The sequence below is a fragment of the Halichondria panicea genome, chromosome 11, assembly GCF_963675165.1.
Source record: "Halichondria panicea chromosome 11, odHalPani1.1, whole genome shotgun sequence".
Classification (NCBI taxonomy): domain Eukaryota; kingdom Metazoa; phylum Porifera; class Demospongiae; order Suberitida; family Halichondriidae; genus Halichondria; species Halichondria panicea.
Window position 1 is genome coordinate 5,838,906 of NC_087387.1, and position 25,147 is coordinate 5,864,052.

At 42.0% G+C, this 25,147-nt stretch overlaps 4 protein-coding genes, 1 long non-coding RNA gene and 2 other non-coding genes across 11 annotated transcripts in view; 4 read left to right on the top strand and 3 right to left on the bottom strand.

Annotated features, from left to right (window-relative positions):
• Positions 1-489: 489 nt before the first annotated feature.
• Positions 490-1,769, top strand: LOC135344218 (uncharacterized). Of its 2 annotated transcripts, none has more exons than XM_064541408.1 (5): positions 490-619; positions 812-876; positions 921-1,079; positions 1,130-1,280; positions 1,338-1,769. In XM_064541408.1, exons 2-5 carry the CDS (start codon positions 828-830, stop codon positions 1,612-1,614), a joined length of 636 nt encoding a protein of 211 aa, XP_064397478.1. In that variant the 5' UTR covers positions 490-619; positions 812-827; the 3' UTR covers positions 1,615-1,769. The 2 variants fall into 2 exon arrangements, with proteins under 2 accessions (XP_064397478.1, XP_064397477.1); XM_064541407.1 differs by having other exon boundaries at positions 521-619; positions 673-876.
• A 117-nt stretch (positions 1,770-1,886) lies between these two features.
• Positions 1,887-3,729, top strand: LOC135344158 (soluble scavenger receptor cysteine-rich domain-containing protein SSC5D-like). The gene is made up of 6 exons (XM_064541291.1): positions 1,887-2,039; positions 2,094-2,288; positions 2,387-2,536; positions 2,601-2,759; positions 2,810-3,314; positions 3,443-3,729. Exons 1-6 carry the CDS (start codon positions 1,979-1,981, stop codon positions 3,621-3,623), a joined length of 1,251 nt encoding a protein of 416 aa, XP_064397361.1. The 5' UTR covers positions 1,887-1,978; the 3' UTR covers positions 3,624-3,729.
• A 335-nt stretch (positions 3,730-4,064) lies between these two features.
• On the top strand, positions 4,065-6,293 carry LOC135344138 (scavenger receptor cysteine-rich type 1 protein M130-like). Its single transcript, XM_064541259.1, has 6 exons — positions 4,065-4,334; positions 4,414-4,578; positions 4,624-4,779; positions 4,851-5,012; positions 5,069-5,564; positions 5,691-6,293. Exons 1-6 carry the CDS (start codon positions 4,262-4,264, stop codon positions 6,082-6,084), a joined length of 1,446 nt encoding a protein of 481 aa, XP_064397329.1. The 5' UTR covers positions 4,065-4,261; the 3' UTR covers positions 6,085-6,293.
• An 801-nt stretch (positions 6,294-7,094) lies between these two features.
• On the top strand, positions 7,095-8,519 carry LOC135344265 (uncharacterized). The gene is made up of 3 exons (XR_010397410.1): positions 7,095-7,273; positions 7,337-7,803; positions 8,080-8,519. It is a non-coding gene; the product is annotated as an uncharacterized LOC135344265 (long non-coding RNA).
• Positions 8,520-11,461: 2,942 nt separating this feature from the next.
• The window catches only part of LOC135344077 (nuclear pore complex protein Nup205-like), a 189,771-nt gene continuing 176,085 nt past the window's right edge, over positions 11,462-25,147 (bottom strand). For 3 of the 4 annotated variants that reach the window (XM_064541162.1, XM_064541161.1, XM_064541163.1), the window contains 29 exons: positions 24,995-25,098; positions 24,431-24,597; positions 23,933-24,114; positions 23,186-23,368; positions 22,984-23,067; positions 22,542-22,751; positions 22,033-22,215; positions 21,703-21,852; positions 21,432-21,529; positions 21,057-21,177; positions 20,814-20,889; positions 20,454-20,621; positions 20,053-20,295; positions 19,392-19,744; positions 19,102-19,218; positions 18,699-18,890; positions 18,312-18,420; positions 17,780-17,959; positions 17,299-17,432; positions 16,837-17,028; positions 15,014-15,286; positions 14,657-14,786; positions 14,157-14,257; positions 13,715-13,868; positions 13,219-13,460; positions 12,894-13,011; positions 12,440-12,565; positions 12,214-12,362; positions 11,462-11,725 (listed from right to left, as the gene is read on the bottom strand). In XM_064541162.1, coding sequence (XP_064397232.1) covers positions 11,618-11,725; positions 12,214-12,362; positions 12,440-12,565; positions 12,894-13,011; positions 13,219-13,460; positions 13,715-13,868; positions 14,157-14,257; positions 14,657-14,786; positions 15,014-15,286; positions 16,837-17,028; positions 17,299-17,432; positions 17,780-17,959; positions 18,312-18,420; positions 18,699-18,890; positions 19,102-19,218; positions 19,392-19,744; positions 20,053-20,295; positions 20,454-20,621; positions 20,814-20,889; positions 21,057-21,177; positions 21,432-21,529; positions 21,703-21,852; positions 22,033-22,215; positions 22,542-22,751; positions 22,984-23,067; positions 23,186-23,368; positions 23,933-24,114; positions 24,431-24,597; positions 24,995-25,098 — 4,647 coding nt within the window. In that variant the 3' untranslated portion in view covers positions 11,462-11,617. The remainder of the gene's footprint in view (positions 11,726-12,213; positions 12,363-12,439; positions 12,566-12,893; positions 13,012-13,218; positions 13,461-13,714; positions 13,869-14,156; positions 14,258-14,656; positions 14,787-15,013; positions 15,287-16,836; positions 17,029-17,298; positions 17,433-17,779; positions 17,960-18,311; positions 18,421-18,698; positions 18,891-19,101; positions 19,219-19,391; positions 19,745-20,052; positions 20,296-20,453; positions 20,622-20,813; positions 20,890-21,056; positions 21,178-21,431; positions 21,530-21,702; positions 21,853-22,032; positions 22,216-22,541; positions 22,752-22,983; positions 23,068-23,185; positions 23,369-23,932; positions 24,115-24,430; positions 24,598-24,994; positions 25,099-25,147) is intronic. The other variant, XM_064541164.1, reaches the window with a different exon arrangement.
• On the bottom strand, positions 13,558-13,639 carry Trnas-gcu (transfer RNA serine (anticodon GCU)). The gene has a single exon. It is a non-coding gene; the product is annotated as a tRNA-Ser (tRNA).
• On the bottom strand, positions 19,283-19,364 carry Trnas-gcu (transfer RNA serine (anticodon GCU)). Its single transcript has one exon. It is a non-coding gene; the product is annotated as a tRNA-Ser (tRNA).

Below are 25,147 nucleotides of genomic sequence, written 5' to 3' on the forward strand. Positions count from 1 at the left end.
GAAAACGGACACACTAAATTTACAGAAAACAAACGTTTATTCAGACAAAATTCAGTTAGCATTTGTGAGTGTTAGGAAGACAACAGAAACGTCGATCACAGCTTATAATTATACTTAATACATTAACATTTGCAATAATTATACGCACGTGACAAATTTTACACAGTGGTTTGTAACACACTCTCGGACCAGGTTGTCCAGTCACAGTCGCTCAAAGTCCACTTCCCGTTCCAACCATTCTCATACCAATACTTTTTTGCTGATTTTGCATGCAGCTACTCGAATTATTGATGGACGTGACTCATTTAAAGTCATTCCTGCATATAGTATCTAAATATTTCAGCCATCTGGACGAGGGGACACTATAGGTGTTCGGATAATCGAGGCTCAACTGTATAAAATATTATATGTTAAAACGCAATTAGATAGGTGATACTTTCTATAAAATTATTAATCACGCTTTACGATAACTGATGTTATTGCAACATAATTATATAAGCACGCCTAATTGGATAAAATCCCTTTGCTGGGAAGGATAGTAGCTATAAGATGAATCTGCCACTAGTACTTTGTGTTGTACTCCTGAGTATAGACAAGGGACAGTGCAACCACTTGAACAGTGAGTTATTAAATAGAGCAGTCACCAGATGACTCTACCCTACATGCATGCAGATAGTTGCAGTGGAAGTATTGATATTGGTAACATTAGACTGGTGGAACCAAGGCATACCATAAATGATGGTGCTGTACAAATATGTAACCAGTTCGTGCAATATAACACCTCACAACTGTCTTGGTGTTACTTGAACAGTACAGAAAGTTGGAACATGACTGCTGCTAGAGTAGCATGCAGGCAACTGGGACTACCACACTCAGGTAAGCAACAAAATTAATGTCAAAATAACATGCCGATTTTGCAGCTCCTACAGTAACCATGCTTACACTACAGTCATTTGGGAATGTAGTTATTAGACCAGTGACTTGTAATGGGACAGAAGATCAACTACGCGATTGCTTGAGGGGCCAATATGATACCAGCATTTATACAGTTTCAGCAATGGTTGCTGGATTGAGTTGCAGTACGTTGATATTCACATGAATTCAGATTAACATTGTTGTACACTTTCAGTCAATGAATTAACTGCTACTACCGGGACATTGCCAGTCATGAGTACTAGTGTGACATTAGGAGCACTCATTGGTGTATTGGCAGCTGCTCTAGTGGTGGTTGTCACTGGATGGATTGTGTCGTGTGTTTACTTACAGAGGAAAATAAACAGGTAAGATCTATAGAGCAAACTATATTATGCAATTAAGAAGTAATTATAACATTACAGGCAAGGCAGTGACCACACCCACAGTACATCTCCCTCTATCAACAATCCCGACCTTCAACATAATCCAGCATACACGCACACAACAGCTGTCTCTATGAGTGACCCCACCCTCCAACGTAATCCAGTATATGATTGGTCGACCACTGTCCCACACACCACGAACATGGAACCATCCTACGAGGTGGTCAGTGGTGGTGAGGGGGTGGGGCATAGCTATGATGTCATCAGTCCAAGAGGTGCTTGTAACACAAGCAATGAAAGAGGATCACATGACTAAGCTTCAGAAGAGGATGTATCGAACTAAGAGGACTAAAGAGGGGTGATACATAACCACTGATAGATACATAAAATAATAATAAACTATGACCACTATAGATAATTATTGATAATGTTGCACTAGACCAGAACTGACTTTTACTTCATTTAATGTATTCTGGAATGTAACTGACAACGGTTGGGATTGGTATATAGAACAAGTAGGAAAACAGTCACAGATGTTGGTAAAAAATAATTGTAATGACATCATCATAACTATGATGATAAATAATTATGATGATAATAAATAATAAACGAAGCACTAATTGACAACTTTTGGCTTTGTTGACAGAAGTGATTAAGAGATAGCACTATAGTGATCAGACATGAGGCTACTGTTTCAAATCAGTGTGCTACTATTGACACTACAGAGAGGGACATCAACAGGTAAGTACTACAAGAACAAGTGACTGTAACAGTTTTATAATAGCTGTTTTATAGATAGTTGTCTTCCTGAAGATCACCGAAAAATAAGATTAACTGGACCAAGAAGCATAAAAAATGAGGGAGCTGTTCAACTTTGTGTTTTAACCGAGAACGGCTATCTCTGGTTCTACATACAGACACAGGACGGTTGGACGAATGATTTCACAGCAGCAAACTTAGCATGTAGAGAACTGGGCCTGAATTACACAGGTATATAAGCTAACGATAAACAATAGAGGAATATAGGTGATGCAGTGATTTTAGTTGACCTTATGAAAATATATGCAAGTCATACTTTTTTCTACCAGGTGTCAGAGCAAACACAGTATGGCTAATGAGAAATGCTGACACAGCGACAGGAACAATCAATTGTAACGATGGAGATGAGGATTTAAGAGACTGTTTACCTGATGTGTTATCCGTACGCGGCAGGAGTCAAGTTGCTGGACTGATTTGCAGTACGTTTACTGCCTTCCCAATTAATGTATATACGAGTGCATGTCTCATTTATTATATACATAGACTGCATAGAAGGAGCCCTAAGACTAGTGGATGGCTCCAGCTACAATGAAGGACGAGTGGAGGTGTGCTCCAATGGTCGCTGGGGTACAGTGTGTGGTGATGGATGGACAGAGAGAGAAGCTGCTCTAGTGTGTAGTAGACTGGGGTATCCACAAGAGCGTAAGGCAATAGTTGTACTGTGTATTATAACACTCCATCCATACATATAGATGCCACTCTCAGCAACTTTGGAGAGGGTAGTGGTCCATTGTACGATATTACTTGTCCAAGCACAGGAAGTGAAGACCAGGAATGCATACCCATGATAAGATCTGCTCCATCATCTTGTACCCACTCAATGGATGTTGGAGTGAGGTGTCTTCCCTTCACTGATGCTTGTGCTGTTCCTATCAACGAAGTAACTGTCACAACAACAGCTCAGCAACCTCCAACACCAACACCACCATCGTCAACGTTAACGATTGCAAAATCTACCACAACAAGTATTGAGGGAGATGTCAGTGAGGTGACTACTAACGACAAGCAACCATCGACAAGCACCAAAACCTCACAACCAAGTGATGGAATTACAACAAACAGCAGTATCACCCAGAGCACAGCCATGAGTACTAGTGTGACATTAGGAGCACTCATTGGTCTATTAGCAGCTTCTCTAGTGGTGGTTGTCACTGGATGGATTGTGTCGTGTGTTTACTTGCAGAGGAAAATAAACAAGTAAGCTCTAAACTAGCAACACAATCAGAAAAATAACCTGTTAACAGAAAGAATAGCAAACAACAATTTCTATAACTATTGCACTGTACATGGATGGACACACACACACCATTCATACCCCCTCTCAGAGGCCACACCCACTCTACACCCGTCTCTAGTAATAACCACACCCTCCAACACACACCACAAGATGAGGCATTGTACGACACAATCAATGCCACAGTTACTAACCTGGAGCACAATGATACTGTGCAGTGCGTTCAAAATGAAAGCTATTCACTTGTCGGACAAAGGAAAATGGACAAATAAAATTTGCAAATAATACAGGACAAAATTCATTTAAAAATACCCTTAGCTTTTGTGAGTAGCAATAGTTTTGCTAGAGCTGCATACATTAACATTTGTATTTATTAGATTCATGAGACAAAGTGATATAGATGTATAAAGACGACCAATTCAACACAATCCAGCATACACCCACACAACAGCTGTCTCTACGAGTGACCCCACCCTCCAACGTAATCCAGTATATGATTGGTCGATTAAATATTGGCAGTATTTTCCAACTTAACTATTATATAGTAACACAATAGGCACACAATGTATAGGACCACACATAATTATAGTCACTAATATAATTTTATGATACAGATTAGGTAGAAAGACATGTTTGTAGAGTGTTGCAATACACTTGCAGTACGCACTTCAGATCAATGAATTCGATTACACAATCAACTGATCATTTAATTGAGTGTCGTTCAGAATCTCTAGAATGTAACTGACTTCCTGCTGACCAGTAATAAGTAGTGTGTATAAATCACTGAGTTTGATTGTAAACAGTTGCATTCAGATCGATGCCACAGTGGCTCTGACCTCTCAATAGATAGGCTACTTTGAAAGAGATACTAATAACTGTAAGAGGATTAAGAGTAGTGGAGAAAACAAATATGAAGCTGTTGCTAGTTCTAGCTTTAAGTTTTATAGTAAGTACACATCAACAGGATCCAAATCCAATTCAAGGTCAGTAAATCTTTAAAATATATGCAGTACATGGAAACATTAATAGTATAATGGATAATGAATAAATGACCATTTGAAGGTGATTGTGAATGTGATGGAGATCTCAGACTAGTACATAAAACTGGAGACAACTATGGAGCACTACAAGTCTGTGACTCTCAACATGGATGGAGGTACATCATTCCATCAGGCTGGACATCAGCAGCTGCTAGACTAGCCTGCAGGGAACTTCGCTATAATATGAGTGAGAATGGAGATTACACAACTATTTAATACACTGTTTCTACAGACGCTGCATCAGGAAGTTTGACGCTGTCAAGCAAAGTAGATTACGCCAGAAGAATACGAGATGACGTTAATTGTGTTGAGAATGCACATGTACATGTACTAAATGATTGCATTGTTAGCGAAACGGATAAACAAATTGTTGTGACAATTAACTGTGGTATGTAGACATGCATAAAGTAACATAATAATTATACTCACCTCAATATAATTATAATTTCTACTATTCAGTTGATTGCACTGATGGAGCCATGAGACTAGTGGGTGGGTCCACAGTCAGTGAAGGCAGACTAGAGATATGCCACAATGGTCAATGGGGGACAATATGCAACCAGGGATGGACAGACAGGAGAGCTGCTCAAGTGTGCAGTAGACTAGGGCTACCAACCTACAGTGAGTTACTTGGTTATTATTATTCTCAGCAAACATAAGTTTGCATACTTAAACAGATGCTACACTACACCAATTCAATGGAGGAGCTGGTTCAGTATACACATACAACTGCCCAACAATGGACAGTGATATTTCTAACTGTATCCAAGAGTCTTCTTGTACTCACTCAATGGATGTTGGAGTGAAGTGTCTTCCTTTCACTGATGCTTGTGCAGTTCCTGTCGATGAAGTAATTACCCCTGTAGAAACTCCACCAGCTTGTAACTGTCAGCAATGTACAACACCAACACCAACGTCAACAATTGGAAAGTGTACCCCAGCAAGTGCAGAGGGAGATGGCAATGTCAATGAGGTAACTACCAACAACACGATAAGTACCGAAACCTCACAACCAAGTGATGGAGCTATCACAGAGTGCAGTAACACTCAGAGCACAGTCATGAGCACTATTGGGACATTAGGAGCACTCATTGGTCTATTAGCAGCTGCTCTAGTGATGGTTGTCACTGGATGGATTGTGTCGTGTGTTTACTTACAGAGGAAAATAAACAAGTAAGCTCTAAACTAGCAACATAACCTTATATATAGCAAACTGAAAGCTAAACAAATAAGAGAAAGAACAGCAAATCTGATAATTATATCCTATAGCACAAACAATTCTCGCACACACGCTCACAGGAAATACAAAGACCACACCCACACAACGTCTGCCTCTACGAGTGACCCCACCCTCCAACTCAACAACCCAGTGTATGATGGTAGCACCACTGTCCCACACACCACGTACAGCTCTCATGGACCCTCCTATGAGGTCATTGACACTAACGAGGGGGCAGGGCATAGCTATGATGTCATCAGTCATAGGGGTGAAGCTAGACCACACCCATCTACCACACCCTCTGTGTCGAACGAGGAGTATAGTACGCTAGATACTAGCAGAGAGAATCATTATCACACACTAGAGTGCAATACTGGAGATGGCCAATATTCAATGGTTAGACACACTGACCCCCAAGATTACGAGGTGCCCGCCCTCCCTCAGGGGGAAGAGTACTCTACACTGAAGCATTGATAGTCTACATACTGACTTAACAAGACATACTCAATTATATTTGCCTTTTTTGACATGAAACTTTATTAGCTACTAAAAGTTTGCAATCACTGAATGAACACATGCACCAAGCTGTTGTATTATAAGCACTGAAGGTATTGATAAACTTATTTTCTTGTTTTCAATAACTGTATGGACAACTTTGATATGTTAATTTGTGTTTCATTATAGTGGTACTAAATACACTGTACAACATGGACCCAAACACAGCGACCAATGGGAAGCCAGTGCCCCCCTCCTCTTAGATACCGACACAGCGACCAATGGGAAGCCAGTGCCCCCCTCCTCTTAGATACTGACACAGCTACCAAGGGGAAGCTAGTGCCCCCCTCCTCTTAGATACCGACACAGCTACCAACGGGAAGCCAGTGCCCCCCTCCTCTTAGATACTGACACAGCGACCAATGGGAAGCCAGTGCCCCCCTCCTCTTAGATACCGACACAGCGACCAATGGGAAGCCAGTGCCCCCCTCCTCTTAGATACCGACACAGCGACCAATGGGAAGCCAGTGCCCCCCTCCTCTTAGATACTGACACAGCTACCAACGGGAAGCCAGTGCCCCCCTCCTCTTAGATACCGACACAGCTACCAACGGGAAGCCAGTGCCCCCCTCCTCTTAGATACTGACACAGCGACCAATGGGAAGCCAGTGCCCCCCTCCTCTTAGATACCGACACAGCGACCAATGGGAAGCCAGTGCCCCCCCCTTTTTAGATACCGACACAGCGACCAATGGGAAGCCAGTGCCCCCCTCCTCTTAGATACTGACACCGCGATCAATGGGAAGCCAGTGCCCCCCTCCTCTTAGATACTGACACAGCGACCAATGGGAAGCCAGTGCCCCCCTCCTCCTAGATACTGACACTCACAATTAAAGACAAGGATTCAGAAACCCCACACGCTGACACTAAACTTTGAACTACGTAAAGGCAACATATCTACGTACCCACTATCAGTATCAAAACACTGTGTAAGGAATTGTGGCTAGTATTATAAGAATAAATACTCATAATGAATGGCATATGATCGTAAAATGTACAGATGGTACGTACATGACAGTGCAGTTAGTCAAGTTCAAGATGAAGTTTGTATTTGTACTACTAGTAACAGCAATTCAGTGCAAACTTTCCATTGGGCAACGTCCTATGGGTAAGTTAATTATTATCATAAGATAACATGAACACTTTATGGCATTCGTTTGCATAATTATAGAATGCAGTCATTCTGTGGAACTTCTTATACAACTTCTTATACAAGTTAATGGACCACCATGCCCGAATATTTGCAGTGATGCTCCGAGAAATAACTTGATAGATGATATTATAGGCAGTTGTAACTTGAACCCAGTAGGGGTCGCATAACGATTAATGTAACAGACATTCAGAGAGATTCATGCTCTCCGGTATTATCACCATCATGCCCCACTACAACCACGGTCATTACAGAGTACTTGAGTATCACACCAACAAACTACTGTCTACAGTATACACACACCAAGGAAATGTCTACAACAGTAGGGACCTTCAATACCGACGCAGCTACTGTAGACACTAACAGTAGTCAAGTGATACTAGGAGCATTCATATAGCTGTACTAGCAGCACTGCTGGTTGCAGTAACTGTAGGATAGATAGTCACTTGTGTGGTCAACAGAAGGAAAGATATAGCTTTGACTACAAGGTATACTAGCAAACTAGAAGCACACTGTTTAACTAGTCTATACTTCCATATAGTATACTACAACGCTTTGCGAGTGATGGTAATACATGCAAGTATCAGTATATACGTAGGTCTTGTGATCTTATTTTTGTAAAGCCAATAGCACTCGCAAAGTTTGGATAATTATGTTGATGCTTGCAAAACATTGCAGTAATAGCTAGTAGCAAATAGTTTTTACATGAGAAAATAACACTTGTAAACACACACACACACACATGCATGCATACAAACTTGCAGTAACAAAGATAACGCTCTAAAAAACCCAGCGTACGATTCCAAACATGTCCAGGTTACCAAGGCAACCCGTCTGCTCGCACACAGACAGGCTACAGCTCACAGGGTCCGGCCTACGAACAGGTCAGGGTTGACACGGGAACTGACTATGATGTCATCAATCGCAGTGGACCACGCCCACCAACCACACACCCTGACCAAGACTACAGTACATTGGATACTAACGAGCAAGAGCATGACTATCATGTGCTAGAGTCCACCAATGCAGGGGATCCAACAGCTGTGGGAGGTGACTATCATGTGCTAGAGTCAACCAATGCAGAGGGTCCAACAGCTGTGGGGGGTCAAGAGCATGACTATCATGTGCTAGAGTCCCCCAATGCAGGGGGTCCAACAGCTGTGGGAGGTCAAGAGCCTCAAGACAACAAGATACCGCTCAGAAAAATGTAAGCTACGTAAGAGACAGTGTGCATGTGTTTGCAGAAAACTAATTCAACAGTTTATAAACAACCTTCATAATTATTTAGTTTGTATTCTAAGTTCAGTAGAATTAGATTATAATATTGATTTGTACTTGCACACTCTTAGTCCCCAAATATCAGACACAGAACATGAAGGGTACAACTGAAGCACTGTACAGTATGAGATGAGGTACTATACATAAGAGGTGGAATAGACTACAAGTAGGCACTTGTGTATATACATTGGAGACTATTGCATGTGCTGGGATTGGAGGTTAACATAAGCCAAATACTCAGGATTTAAAAGGACAACATAACTTTTGATTCACTCGGTACATAACTGATCCTAGGTGATTTTCAGTGAATATGAGCCATATTATAAATCCAGGGAATATAGCTCATAAATTATGTTTATACTTCCTACAGGCACTTATTCAAAATGTACACAGCAAAATAGCAATACAGAAAAGTTTGTGTAGACTTTGTTGTGTGCTGAGCTTAGCTAGCAGTCTAAGCTATACTTACTACTGTTTATTAGATCTGTAACGATGCAGTCAAATTCTTGCTCTGTGCTTTCTAGTCAAGGCTGTAACTCAGATCGAGGTAAGAGAAGTATAAATCGTGTTGTTCATATTTGCAGTGCAAAACGACAGCTGCTGATATATAGGTGGGCATAAAGAGCTCTCATATCTGACGCTGTAACTGGTCTAACTGCATAATTATTCTGAGGCAGAAGTGGCTGTGAGAGCAAGCTTGACTGTCTCTATTGATGTTCAGATGACTGTTTTGCTATATTATTGCAGCAAATAAATCAGTTGACAATGTTAACTGGTTGCTTAGTAATTATGGCTTAAAACAACCAATGCCGAGGGCGTTTATAGTTAACTAGTCAATACTATAACTTATGGTCCACTACATTCGAATTTATGGCAACGTAAACTATAGATTCTAACACCCACAACTATAAGAAAATGGTTTCACAAACCCTAAAAGTTGATGCTAACCTTTGAAGTACGTATAGGCAGACATATGCTACTAACAGAATAAAAACACTATATAAGGAATTATATGACAACTGTTATTAAGAAAATATGCATCAGTCCGTGTGGATTGGGTGGGATTAAGTTGAATAGGCAAAATTATAGCTGTTAAATATACAGAAGATCGTACATTATAATAGGTGCAGTTATTTAGTGCTCTAAAGCTCAACTATCAAGATGAAGTTTGTATTTGTACTATTACTAGCAGCAATTCACTGCAAACTTTCCATTGGGGACAGACAAAATGATAATCGTAAGTTGGGCAATACTCAACACGAGAAAGTATGATATTGTACTACATCATAGAATGCAATCGTGCTAGGGATCGTCTCTCGGGAATTGGTGGAGAATGTGCAACTATTCGCAATTGTTGTCTAGAAAGTGACTACGATTGCCCAGTAAATTTATTGAGAGAGAGATGCAATTGCCGTTCAGACTCACTGGAGCCTTGCATGACAGTGACAGTAACAGCCACTGACATGATAACCTACGCTCCCCCAGCACCATCATACTCCACTACTCACACAGTGTCCTACGCTCCACCAGCACCATCATACTCCACTACAACCACGGTCATTACAGAGTACTTGAGTATCACACCAACAAACTGTCTACAGTCTACACACACCAAGGAAATGTCTACAACAATAGGGACAGTCATTACTGACACAGCTACCGGAAGAGCTACGAATAACAGTTGTCCAAGGACCGCATGTAACAGCAGTCTAGTGATACTAGGAGCATTCACAGCTGTACTAGCAGCACTGCTGGTTGCAGTAACTACAGGATGGATAGTCACTTGACTTTGTGTGGTCAACAGAAGGAAAGATAAAGCTCTGACTACAAGGTACTAGTGAACTAGAATCACACAGTATAATGTTACTTAGACTAAGAGTTTTATAGTCTACTAGCACTGCAAGTGATAGATCGTGATATCATATAAAAGTTCCAGTTATAATTCTGTGCGATCATAACATTGTGAAGCCATTAATTAGCACTCGCAAAGTTTGCATAACAATTATGTTTGATGCTCACAAAGAATTACAGCATACAAACAGTACTTACTTTTGTAGGTGAGAAGACAACGTTTGTATGCATGCACACACATGCACCCAAACACAAACATGTATACTTGCAGGGCTGACACAGGAACTGACTATGATGTCTTGATCGCAATGGACCACACCCACCAACCACACACGTACACCCTGTCCCTATATCTGACCAAGACTACAGTACGTTGGATACTGACGAGCAAGAGCATGACTATCATGTGCTAGAGTCCACCAATGCAGGGGGTCCAACAGCTGTGGGGAGTCAAGAGCATGAGTCGGGTAGTTGCTTATGTGAGTACTATCAACACCAACACCAATATTGAGCTCAAAACTGCATACATTAAAAGTCAGCATTTCAGATATACATGTGCAATGATGCTTGGCCAAAGCCGGCAACGATTTTAATCAATTATATACATGCATGCATCCATCGTTAATATCCCATGCAACTTGATTATTACATGCACAGCCTCATAATGAAAAGAGGATTACAGGCATACAATAATTATATTGGACCATACCGCAAAGACAGTGATTTATATTCACTGACATAATTATATGAACTATACAGACACACCTCAGTTACAAACAGCTTGTATAGTGTTAAAGGTGGATAGCATTTTAACTCCCACCCCCTCTTTCCTCACACAGGAAACTCCTCCCCTTTGAAGCTCAGCTCTCGGAGGTGGCGTGTTCAAATAGTGAAGCCAGCAACGCAATATCAGAGACATTATATCTCACGTATCACTCTGAGTTGTCATGACAACCATTACATTATCAATTCTAATACACATACTCATTACTGCTATTATTTATATGCAAAGAAACATCACTTTGAAATGGATTTCATTACAATATAGCACTGCACCTAGCGTCAAATTTAAATTAAAGTTATAATTACATATTTCTAAAATTGGCCTAGAAACGTTCAGTACTAAGATTAGTATTTTTCAAGAGTTTCATGGGTCGTGTGATAGTCATGTGATCAGATATCTGTTCGGACATCAGCCTTCAGTTTGAGCAGTCTCCTCACTCTCCTCACTAGAGCCTGCACAAACCCAACCCTCAACTCCACCCTAGCCGAGAACTGAGCCTGTGTGTGTGGTGGTGGTGGGAGGGATAATTACGAGTGTGTGTGTGTGTGTGGTGGGAGGGATAATTACGAGTGTGTGTGTGCGCGTACTGTGATATAGACCTACATTGCTCATAAATTATACATTAATTGTAGCTAGCAGCTTATACACTTCATGTGTAATAATTATGGTATGCCCGATACTATAGGAGCAACGGAGAATACGGAGCGTATTTGCATGCATGCTTTGTATATAACTATATACAGAGATATGGCATTTCATAGTAATTAGGGGGAGGGACTGTACGTACGTGTGAGCCCTCAAACTGACGTATTATAGTGACAGTGCACACACAGTCATGCAAGTAGTGTTCGTATTACTACAATGTTTTGTGAGTGAAAATGCAACAGGATCATGCATGATGTCATACTGTAACATTTACTGGTCTTTGCGATTATAGTGACACCATAAAAATTCACAAACATTTGCATTAATAGCTATACCATACCTCTTCCACGTCCAGGAGCTTCTTGAAGAGACCGTCAGTGAGGCTCTTGCCAATGTCTATCTTAAGGGACTCCAGGTCTGCTGCACTCACTCCCTCCCCCACCGAAGACAGGTCAAAGGTCAAATCACCGCTCTGGGTGGCACCATACTCTGCGAACAGAAATGACTTTGCAGATTTTGTCATTGTACAAACACGTATTCATTAATTCTTAGTTTTTGCCACTGACCTTGCAATCGTCTCATAGAGGATCGAGCCATACCCACCATCTGGGGGTCAGAGGTCACCGGCTTACAGTGTACGAGGTAGTACTGCAGGTGTCTCCACAACAGGTACAGCAGGTTCTCAATCAAGTCTGATTAATAGGGGTCAGAGGAAATACATACTCGCTTAGGAAATAATTGTATGTATATATAGCTGTCACAGTGATCAGCAGACTGAAAGAGGACACATAGGCTATGGAGATTTGGGGTCCTGGCTGTATTATAAGAGGGTGACCTGCTTTATAGGATGATCTGGCTAAGTATGAGCTTTCCCCTTGCAAATGGAATATTTTGTGTGAAAAAGCAGTCTGTAATTTTTCTATTAAGATAGGTCTTCCAATTAAGGGCAGCCACTACAAATACATTTCTTGGTGTGAAAAGTAAACGAAAGCACAAGACAATAATACTTGTATAGGATACATGCGTAGTGCTGTAGCTCTTGCTTCCTGTTAGTGACGAGTTGCTTGAGGCGTTGTCTGGCCACTGTCTGCTGTTGAGCAGGAGAGAGCTTGTCCACAGTCATGTTGGCAGGTAAGAGCTGTACAAGCAAGACTGTTATAACACTTGAAATGCATTATTACAAGTCAACTAAAAACCGGATTAACAGCTAACGAACGCAGATGCATGTACATAGAGTTGATTTTGATTGTCAACTGGACTCAGTCTGGTTTGATTTCCACCGACCTCGCCACTACAGAGCTCTTTAGTACAGTGCATATCCTAAGTAACCGTGACTATCTCATACCGTTCTAACATCTTCCATTCCCAACGTTCCACTTTCTAGCTTCCGGTTCTTCTGTTGATGTGTCTCCAATGACGACCCGTAACCATCCACACACTCTTTCAAGTGCTGAATGAGCAGTCCTAATGAGTGGGGGTGGGCTCCCGACATGGGTGCAAAGGTCGCTCTGCTGGATGGCATCGTTATGGCTTCAGCAAGGTGTGGGGTGAGAAGGATACGACAGTAGGGAGAGGAGAACTCCGTGCCTGTAGAAACAATTGAACATTAGAATTAACTTTGTTACATTATTTATGCACATTGTATAAACAATAATTTTTTTGTCATATCAATAAAAAAAAAATTCGACGAGGATGGGATTGGAACCCACGCGTGCAGAGCACAATGGATTAGCAGTCCATCGCCTTAACCACTCGGCCACCTCGTCTCACATTGAACAGAGAACAATAAGACCACAACCGTGCTAATAGCTTACTTGCACAATATTCACCCACAAATTCACCTCCAATTGTCATGGCAACTCGGCAGTAGGAGACGAGGTTGGTGGCAATCTGTTGAACGACCAATGAGGCGTCCTCATTGATCATAAGGTCCACACCTCTCACACCATCCCCACCCTCGCTCTGGGTCACCTGATTTACGAGTGACTTCCAATTCTGTCGAGAAATAAAATTAAAGTAAATTCACTATTAAAATAACTATTCCGTACAATTTACGCAAGTATAATTAACATAATTATGATGAAGGTACAATTGTTGTTATACAGTAACTAACTAATCCGGCCGGCCAACGTATATAGTTTCCTCAAAAGTCGCACAATACAATTTAAGCAACCTCTCAGGCCTATATAGTAAACGCGAAAAAAATATTGTGCATTGAAAATTGTAGCCACCACTTCGAAACTTCTGGGCACATTACTGTTAGTACTATATACAAATACTGACCTGTTTGGACCAGTACTGTGGTAGTAGTGTGAGCATGAGTCGCTGTAGACGAACCAGACCAGAGCCAATGGGTGTGGCCATTTGGGACGACCAATCATGACCTGCCAAAGCGGAGGAAATGATTACCATCAAACACCATATAGTGTTACCGATATATATATATATACCGTATAACTGGAATTTAGTGGGAGTTTTAATTTGGGGATTTGGTGAATTTTACCGAATTAAAAAAACAGACACAACGTCACTGCTGCTGCAGTAGTGGTTTGAGACGCTAAAAATAAGCGAATTAAGCCGGTTCAAATGGCAATATAATAATCACCAATGACGGTACGAGTATGGAAACATGTACAATGTTACATATACTTTACGAGTACAAATATACCTACTTGAAAAAAAGTACTTCAAATAATTATACCTAGTACAGGGGGATACAGAAATACCCACATACAATGAGTGAGGGAACAATCAATAATCATAATTATTGTGCCAATATTTACCGACGTCCGAGTGACCAATGACGGCTGTGACGAGGGCAAGCTCTTGTAGTGTTGCCATAGTAACCACCTGATGTTGCTCTTTGAGAACAGTCGCAAAAATCTCAGAGTGCGATCCAATCAAATCTGTCACCTGAAATCACATGACAATGATACAACTAAAGCTGAATAACTATTATTGAAATGTAATAATTTACTACTACTTCAATGTTTTGCGAGTATCATATAATTATTTTGTAGACAAAATTAATAGCGAAAATTTGCACCTGTGAAATTTCCCGCTATACGGTACTATACATAACATATAAACAAGCATCACCTGAGCACAGGTTACTATAATATTAAATAACTGAGGATCACCTGAGCACAGGCCTCCTTGTGATGAGCCCCAGGTGACGTCAACAAAGCCAGCAGGAACTTGAGTAGCGGGAGGAAGGCTTGACGATACCGATCACTGACACTGGGGACAAATCCATCCTGACCAATAGATTGACTGTTGCCATAGTAGCCAGCATTGTCATGGTAACTCGGACGGTTGTCGATGAACTTGCACTGTGAGAGGTAGTTGACAGCGTTGAGTGTTACGAGTTCACGACCTCCGTACGCGTCCTTGGCAACCCGAGTGAGAAAAGCCTGCAATGTGTGTGTGAGTGTGGGTGTGGGCGTGTCACAGTGAACAACTGAATGCAGAGACACCACTTGTTCTTTTCAATCGATTGCTACCTAACAAAATAATACCACAAGTGTTGGTCACACGAACAAACTCATTAGATCTAGTAGAACCTCGATTATCATTATCCGGCTTGGCAATTTTCATTGAAAATGGGTGTGTTCCTTAATGCGCATGCACAATTAACAGCTGTTACCATGGAGACAGGCATGTAAATAGTCTGCGCCTGCACAGACGCCCACGTGCACTAATTGTAGCACTGCAGTTAAGTGTATGTTGGATCATGGACTTGTCCAGTATATAAACCACACCCATAGGTCAAAGGTCGTCAACTATCGAAGACTCAAGTCAAGCGCAGAACACCAAGTGGAGAACACAACTGCTGAGTGACCTTCAGGGCCATGTAGTATGTATACTACTACTGGAAGAAAGTAGATAAAAAGTGCCGACTCAGCATGACCAACCTCCCCTTTTTTCTTCATAATAAATGCCCTTGGAATTACTTTGTTATTCATGTAGGCCTCTAGAAAGAGAGCCTCCCAAAAATTGTATAGACACACTGTTCCCCTTCTGGTCCTGCCTTGTTAATTGATTGAAACATTACAGGGCGTTATATAGTGAAGGTAGTTTTCACTTGTTTGTGGTTATGAAAACGTTCTATGAATATAATTACAATGCAAATTCCTATTCTCTCAAAGTAACAGCATGATACGTAGTACATGTGTGTGTGTGTGTGTGTGTGTGTGTGTGTGTGAGCTAGCGTGGAGGGTAGGGGTTGGTAGATTATGCTCGAGATATTGCCTATTATGCTATTCTTTTATCCTCAAGTTAACAGCCTATTATTCTTTTCAAATCGCCTATTTTCCCACATTATTCCCTCCAAAGCACAACATAGACCCCATGTTGTCGCACAAGTAACATCAAACTATAAATAATGGCCACACGACTCTATCTATTAGCACTATAATGTAAAATTATCTACCAGTACTTTCAACCTACAAATGTTTATACTGTGATTCGTACTGACCTGTATTTCCAAAACCTACCTATTATTCTCATAATTGTTATAAAGGTGCCTATTATGCCAGCATAATTCTCACCCAAAAAATGTGCCTATTATATTATGTGCCAGCATAATCTACCAACCCCTAGTGGAGGGGGGGGGGTTATTGGGGGCGTAACTGGTGGTTTGTACAAAACATACCGTGCAGTGGGTTGTTTTTGTATTCGTATTGTAGAACATTATACGAAAATAAACTACAAAATTAATACGTTTAACGTTACTATCCTGAGCTATACAAATTACTAAAAATACGATTGGGCAGTTTATACGAAAATTTGCATTTTGGTACATTTTGCAGTCCTTAGACACTAAATATGTATGCTCTTACTTTCGCCCTATATCGGCCAATTATAATTAAGAACTTTACTCAGATGTACGAAATTAGATCTGTAATCTAGAGGCAGCATACCCGCAATTAAAATTTACTATCTAATTGAAAGAACTACCCACCATTTTTGACTCGTAGACATAGAGAGCTCTGAGTGTCTCGGGAGTGGGCGTGGTCATCTTAACGAGAGCCTCATCTTCCCATAGTACGCTAGCACAGAGGTTCTGTAGGTATCCCTTGGAGGAGAGGAACCTCAACCACACACTCGGGTAGTCCAGGGCAACAATGGCATCGAGTAGGGACAAGGAGAGCATCTGGTGTGTGAGGTGGAGGGGGTGGAGTGTGTGTGTGTGGGGGAGGGAAGGAGTGTGATGTGTGTGTGAGGTGGAGGGGGTGGAATGTGTGTGTGGGTGTGGGGATATGGTGTGTGCGTGGGGGAGGGGGTGGAGTGTGTGTAGTATGGATTAGGAACAAAATTAATGTTAACTATAAGGTATAGTATTGTGATCTCGTACAAGCAAAGGCATGCATGCTAGCTTGGAAATTTGAATTCAATACACAAAAAAGACAGCTGCCCCACTCACCCTTGAGACAGCATGCCAGCTGCAAGCATTTTTAGCAACCATGTCCATAAACGACTCTCCAAAACTAGAAAGCACAGAGAGGTTCCCAGAGGAGAGAGTGTCTTCCTCCTTGTCAGTACGCCACAGACTAGCCTCTGCATGGGTTATAATTATATATGCATAATTATGATGACAATAATAGGCCCCTGGGATTATACATGATCACAATAATAAGCCCCTAGGGTTATACATGACCACAATAATAGCCCCCTGGGGTTATACATGATCACAATAATAAGCCCCTGGGGTTATACTATATTGGGAGATAGTGGGAAAGAAAGGAGAGAGAGTACACATTGTCTCGTATACCCTAAATCTAAATATTCGTATATAGCTCAGAACCTGTTGTACATTAATATTGCTCTAAATAAGCAAACCTTTGCACCATACGAAAATAACCCACTAAATACGGTATATGCATGGACCCAGTGGGTGCACTCACGCTTCCCCTGCCTCTCTTTCTGTCTCTTAGTGAGCACGAGGTAATACAGCAGTGCTCCACTGAGGTAGGCTCGGGCCTTCTGATTGGACGATGGAGATCGAAGGAGGTTGTCCACCAGCCCCTTGAGAATGGCGTGCAGGGGACCCACGTACAGAGAGGAGAGGCCATCACTACCATCTGCTGGAGGGAGAGAGGGGGAGGCTGGGGTTATCTACTGCCAGGGCAATTAAATGAAGTGTGCAGCACACAATGCAGTAAAGATCGAGGGAGTGTGCGATGAAATCGCGAACACCTAAGTATATTTTATACTAATATAATTTATGCTGATTTGGCTCATTTGCAAAAGGTTTTTCACTCGCAAAACCTTAATTTGTATTATAATACGGCACTATCACAAATTTGTAGATAAGTTCAAGTGTAAGGCCTTTTGGGGCGCCCATGTTTTTGACGGTCTAGTATGTATGTTCTTATAGACTATATACAAGCAGTCAATTTTAAGCATCAAGACGTATACAGAGAGCACCCCCCTTACCGTCTTGGTTCTCAGTGGGTGTGGCCAGTGTCTGACGGAGGTGAGAGAGGAGCATGAGGACCACCCCTTGTACAGAGGAGGTCAGCTCGGAGGAGTCGCTACCAGACACCTGCATGCAGTAGTAGTACAGTACGTGCAGTAGTAGTAAGGTGTTTAGTAATAATTATTATGCCTATATAAAAATGATAAGGAACGCAATTCTGTTACGGTCTGTGTACGGACTTTCCTCAAAGAGAGAATTTGAGAGTTTAACAAAAACAAATGTCATTAATGCAAAAAGACACTTTGTATGGAGATGCATAAGAATACATACATTTTTATAGCTGTATACTAGTCATACAATTTACAAAAGAAACACGAGTGCAACTGACACATTGACGACCTCACCTTCAATAGTAGGTCTTGTATGAGCTCGAAGAGAACTGCCACTTTGACCTCACTCTTGACCCCCACCTGACCCAGACTGTGCAGCGCCACCTCCACCAACTGTCGCCAGCTCTCAAACAACTCGCTATTTCCATGGTTACAATCAAACACCCTATTCCTCATCACCACCACTACCAGAATCTCGTGAATCTCCTGTACACAGAACGCAATTATTGAGCAACAATTAATGTTTCATGGACAGTCACATTACACAGTTTTGATAAGCAATTACAATACAGTTTTCGTTCTATCTAATGTGCAACACATTTCGCCCAAAATAATAATTATTGTGAAAGTATAAACTCATTGGTTTTGTGTACATAGAATTTGCACGAGACCACACCCACCTCTAGACCACACCCACCTCTAGAACGCTCTGTCTCTGACCAGCTGCCCCTGTTCCCTGTAACATGTTGAGCTCCATCATGAGGAGACGATGGAGTGCCTTCACGTCTGTGTACCCACCCCCACTCACCTCCTCCTGTGAGCGTGTGTGTGTGTGGGGGGGGGTATCTTCGAAGATAACAGTTAATAAAACAAAAAATCGACGAGGATGGGATTCGAACCCACGCGTGCAGAGCACAATGGATTAGCAGTCCATCGCCTTAACCACTCGGCCACCTCGTCTCACATACATGACACATAAATCCTCACCTTAGCTTCACATGACTTGATCGCTTCTTCCATAGCCGATTGGTCGAAGAATTGCAGGTCAAAAGTGGGTGTGTCTTTCTCCGAGAAATCCACGCTATCCAAAAGTAAGAGAATCTTCCGTTTCTTTTCGTGAAGAAAATTGAAATCCGAACTTTGTTCGCCATAGTCTGTTGTGTGATCTATTTCTGCATTCTCATTGGTCGGTTCGTTCAGGAGAAGGTTGACGATCCTCTGTGCGTGTGAACGTTGGTGATTGAGAGTGGTCATGCGTAGCTCTACGGCCAGCGTCTTGATAAGCCACGCCTCCTCATGCAACACAGCCACCTGCTGAGAGTTTAACACACCGTCGTCATCTGAGGAGAGAGAAATAAGTCAATTCAGTAAGTATAGACTAAGAACCATATTTTATCAAGAATTATGTAGGAGGACAGAATGTGTTGCTAGCCAATGATCTAGACCGTGAATGTGTATTTAGTTATTTATAAGTCCCAAACATAATAATCTAGTACAATTTGCCAACATCTGAGAATTCAGAGAACTATACCGTATTACTAAACAAAATGTTTTGCGAACATAATTAATTGATGCAAAAAATATGATTCCAAAGACGTATACCGATACTTGTATGGCATCACAAGTGTAATTTCACCGACTGACTTACTCTCGTCCTGAAGTATGGAAACGTTCAGAGGTAACTTTGAGAGCTGACTCGAGAAAAACTCGTGGTTGCTACGGAGATAGCGGAGGGTGGGTGTGGAGAGATGACGACTGGCACACAGCTGGTATATAACTTTGTAGCAAAGCTCGGCCAGTTTTGGATTGGAGTAATGACAACCAGAGTCTTGTCCGTGTTCCAGGAGGGACAGAATGGAATGCAGACACGTACGAGGAGCACCCATCACACCTGTACACAGGGAGAAGAATACAACATAGTCACAGCACATATATAGCTAATATTGCTGCAACTTCAGCTTAACGAAAAATAACCTGCAGTTTTTAGTAGCCAGCCATAATTATAATGCAGCTTAAAATTACTTCGTCAGTACTATAATATGAACTAACCAGGGTCCTGTAGGTTGGTATCAGATACACTCTTCTCGGAGCTCGTCTCATATCCTAGCAACAGATGTGTGATGTTTGGAGGGGGGTGGTCCACACAGAGTGAGAGCAGTGTGAGTATACCCAGCTTGACTGCTTGATGTACACCCGCCACACTCGAGAGGGGGTCCCCTACACACACAGGGGGGGGGATAATTGATACATACAACGTCGACAGTCCTGCAAAGCTGGTTTTTATGAGCGTGTTTTGAACAATACTGGCTCTAGTGGGTCTATATACATTCTAAATAAGTTAGCACTATCAATTTAACAAGTTGTATATGGTAGCTGTGCATGCAAACAGTTCCAAAGACAACAGCTCACCTTCTGTTGGTAGTTGACCTTCGACCTCCATTTCTAATTGCTCCACGAATCCCTGCAAGATCTCCGAGCACACATCCTGAGGAACATTTAAGAATCATAATTATACTGAATAACAAAATATTAAAGCACTTAATCTATCCGTGATTACGATTCAACGTTGTACGTAATACGTTGTTAATTTTAAAAAGGTACTAGCTAAAATAAGATCGATAATAATATTACCAATAGCACATTATTAACAACCTTGTCACTAAGGATGTGATTGACAGTCTGTGAGCCGGACAAGTGTGACTGACACACCCAGGTCAGTATCTGCACTGCAGTGAGGGAGAGCTCTGGACTGCACTCCGTCAGTGTGGCGTATCTGGAGAGGGTGTGGTAGGGGACTAACCAACCATATATAGAGGGTGTGGTAGGGGACTAACCAATCATATATAGAGGGAGTGGTAGGGGAATAACCAATCATGGGAGGATATACAAAACGTTTACGTGTTACTCAGTTCATTTAATTCTACGTACTAACAATGGCCGGGTATAGTTTCATTATAGTGAGCAACCAATTGTAAGTAAAACCCCTCTTGAAATTTGAAATCTGAACTTCTACTTCGCATGTCTTACCTGGCAATAGTTACGATGAAGTCAGCCTTGCCAGTACGAGAGTTGATGCTGCCTAGCAACTCATTCAGAGGGCTTGTGATGATACCATGATCATGTGTCTATGCATAGGAAGGGACAGAACACATGATTACATGAACTTGCTATAAAAACAACAGATGTGGGTCGGTACAAACCAACTCTTTGGCATCTACAGGCCACAAAAAATGTTTATGCGATGAATTGAAAATATTGAGGGTACATCACTGCTGGTTGCTACGAATAGTGTGCTTACATTCCTCAGTTGATCCAGGAAGGATGACTCTTTGCTGAACGCAGTCTCCAGCATCTTGAGACAGAGGAGTGCCGTGTGTGCCAGTGCCTCAGGGGATGTGGTGCCAGGGTCAGACAGATGAAGGTAGGCAGTGTCTATCACTGAGCGGATCTAAGGGGAGGGGGGTCAGTGTACGTATCATAGACAACTTAAACGAAGAAAACTGGACTATAGGAACGAAAATTCAACAAAATTGTACTTCACCTCATTTATACAACATTTTATGCAAGGCCGGTTTTCTGGCACCGCTCATAATAAGGAGAATAATTATGGCTAATAAAATTATCACACCTTTCTAAGTAGCTTAGAGTCGTTGAGCATGTGCAGTAGGAGAGTGTGTCCTGGTTGCTTAGGAACCATAGCCCCGCCCATCTCTGGTGTGTCGTAGTATTGGTTCACAAAATCCTCAGGTGAGACCTCGTACGAGAGAAGCAGCTTGTGCAGTATCTCCAGCGCCAGACTAGCCACCTGCCACTGTGTGGGTGGTGTGGGTGTACGTGTGCATGTGTGGTGTGTGTGGGTGTGTGGGTCGTATACTTGAAAACAGCTACAGATCAAACAAACCTAACGTTACACAATGCAATTTACAGCTTGCGCAAGTACACTACTATTAACTACTGTATAGCAGGTATATTTCGAGGGTATATATAAACTTTCGCGGAAAGACCGTTACAGAGGTTTTTGCGAATAGTAGCCTTTTTGCAGGATGCATGCGATATTAATCATGCATGTGCTTAATCAGCGAAAACTACGAACATTTACACCCTCGAACTATACCCGCTAATAATACTTTTACATACCTTCTCCTCTGCATTGCGATAGCCACGAGAGTCAAACCTCAGGAACACATTATCACGCACGAACTCTAGGTAGGGGTCAAACCCTGGTACCCTGTGCCCCGCCCCCAGACCAGGAGGGGGTGGCACATCAATCAGGGCGTTGAGGAGGGACAGAAATGCTCTCGTGAGACAGTACTCTTCAATCTGAGACTCAAGCTCGTCTAGTTCAACCTGTGTGTGTGAGTGTGTGTGTGTGGGGGGGGGGGGGGGGGTATGATTTTGATTTGTGATTTTGAGTAGAAACAAGCAAGCAATTATCTATAAGAATGTTTAAGCTTCTCATCCTTGAAGGTCTAATACTTTTAATAGTTTTAGACATGCATATCAATTAAGCTGGAATTACACAAACTAATGAAGCCATCCAAAATAAACTGTCACAGATATTTGTACTTGAAGGTCATACCTGAATACCACCGTCTTGATTGCCATGGTGACCAAAAGCTCGTGAGTCGTGTGTTGGCACCTTAGCGTGACTTGTCGTGAGTATCTGAACAAAATATTAATCTCATAAAGTAATTTTATACCTTCTCTACAATAATTATGTAGAAACTTTCAGGGATTATATTATTTTATGAACAGAGTTCGGCTATAGTTTGACCTCTAACCTGTGCGACCTCTAGGGTATGCCACATGGAGGCGGCAATTTCTGGAGTGCGGGCAAACACAGCCAGTGTCTCTAATACGTCTGCCTTCAGTTCTCGTGGTACAGGGCAACCGACCAATCCGAATAGAGACGCTACCGGTAACCATGACTGGTTCTCGTACATGACAATACGAGCATTTTCGTCCTGTGTGTGTGTGAGGTGTGAGGTGTGAGTATGTGTGGGGTGTGAGTGTGTGTGTGAGCGTGCGCGTGCATGTGTGCCTGTGTGGGTGGTTCTGTATTAAAAGCTCAACAGATGCAGATGACCTACAATAGGTGGCCTGGTTGTGACCTCTAAACTGTTGGTGAAAGTAACTGTAAGGTTGCTAGACAACGTATCTACACTCGCAATGTGATGCACTGAAAGCACACACACAGTACGTGCTAACACAAACACTATAGCTTCCTTTACATGAGTTAATTGTCAAGTCACAGCTGCACAAAACAGTGCTTAAACAGTTGACTTTAAATGAATGCAGTGTCAATAGGCCAAAATGATAAGCTGTGATGTGAGTCATGGTGGGTATTTTCAATCTCAATTCAATTAACACACAAATTTGCCTCTTATAATAATTATTATGTGGTACACTGGCCTAAGATGTGGTTTAATAGTGCAACCACCACCAACCAATGTACATCAACCAGTGATGTGACATCATGGATAATAATTATTCGTAAAATTGATCGCAGCATTTATGATTCCACTCACATATTTTGCAATAATCCTTATGAGAGAGAGCACCCCCCTGAGGCCGTCCAGCTCCAAAGGGGTTATCGGTGACCCAGTAGGTGTGGCCCTGGATCCGCCCTCTTTCTTGAGCTCCAGGTAGTACTGCTTGAGAGAGAGGAAGAAATGCTCCAATGAAATAGCAGCGCTAGCACCACCACCCCCTGTGGAGGCAGGAAAAAAGACAATCATTAGTCCCAAGAATGAAATCATTGCTGTTTCTAGCTGTTTACAGTTTTTTTTGCGGTTTCATTTTCAGCTTTCTGATAAGCCTAATAATGTTGTGCAAACAGATTAAAGATCAACTCTGATACAGAGAATTGATGCACTGACTGCACTGTACACAGAGAGTAATTCAATATGATGACAACAATACGTAATTCATACATATAACGAACTTCGTGTAAATGATTCTTGTGGAAGCTCAATAGAAACAAAGTTGTGATTGTATGACACAAGTACACACCCCCTATGTCGTACCTAGGCTGGGACTGTTGGCCTTGAGGTAGTTGAATGTGTGGTGGGCGGAGTGGGTGGAGCTAGCCAGCCCCACTAGCATGTGCATGAGTGCCGGGAATAGGGGGGCGGGCAGGAGGTCCGAACATGTACTGATGAACTTGTACAGACTGATCTGACGCTGGGGGACTCTGTGTGGAGTGTGTGTGTGTGTGCGTGTGGGTTGAGTGTGTGCGTGTGGGTTGAGTGTGTGGAGGGGGGGTGAATATGGTATAGATAAATCTTGTGAAAGCAGATAAAAGGCGTACTAATAACTCACTCGATGGGTATTTTGTACAAGTACTTGAATGTGCATGGTAGTATGCATGTCACTGTGCATGAAAGCATGACACGTGTATTTTGGTATGGAACCGAGACATGAAATCACTTATTTTCACACTTTGCAAAAACACGCATTAAGCATAGCATAATTATTATATTATAGCCAGCCTTGCAGGGCTGACTATCTTAATAATTTACACACACTATTACTGCATGCTGTGTAAGCAGTGAAAGTGATACACAAGCTATTAGTAGTAGTGTGCTCACCTGTGATGTAGTCCGGGTGTTTGATGGGTGTGGTCAGTGGTGGGGGACCAGAACTCCAGGGACAGCTGGAGGTCATGGGGGTCATGAGAGTAGAGATCACCAATCTGGGTATGTGCGTGGGTGGAAACAGAAACTGTTAGCGATACTGAAAGA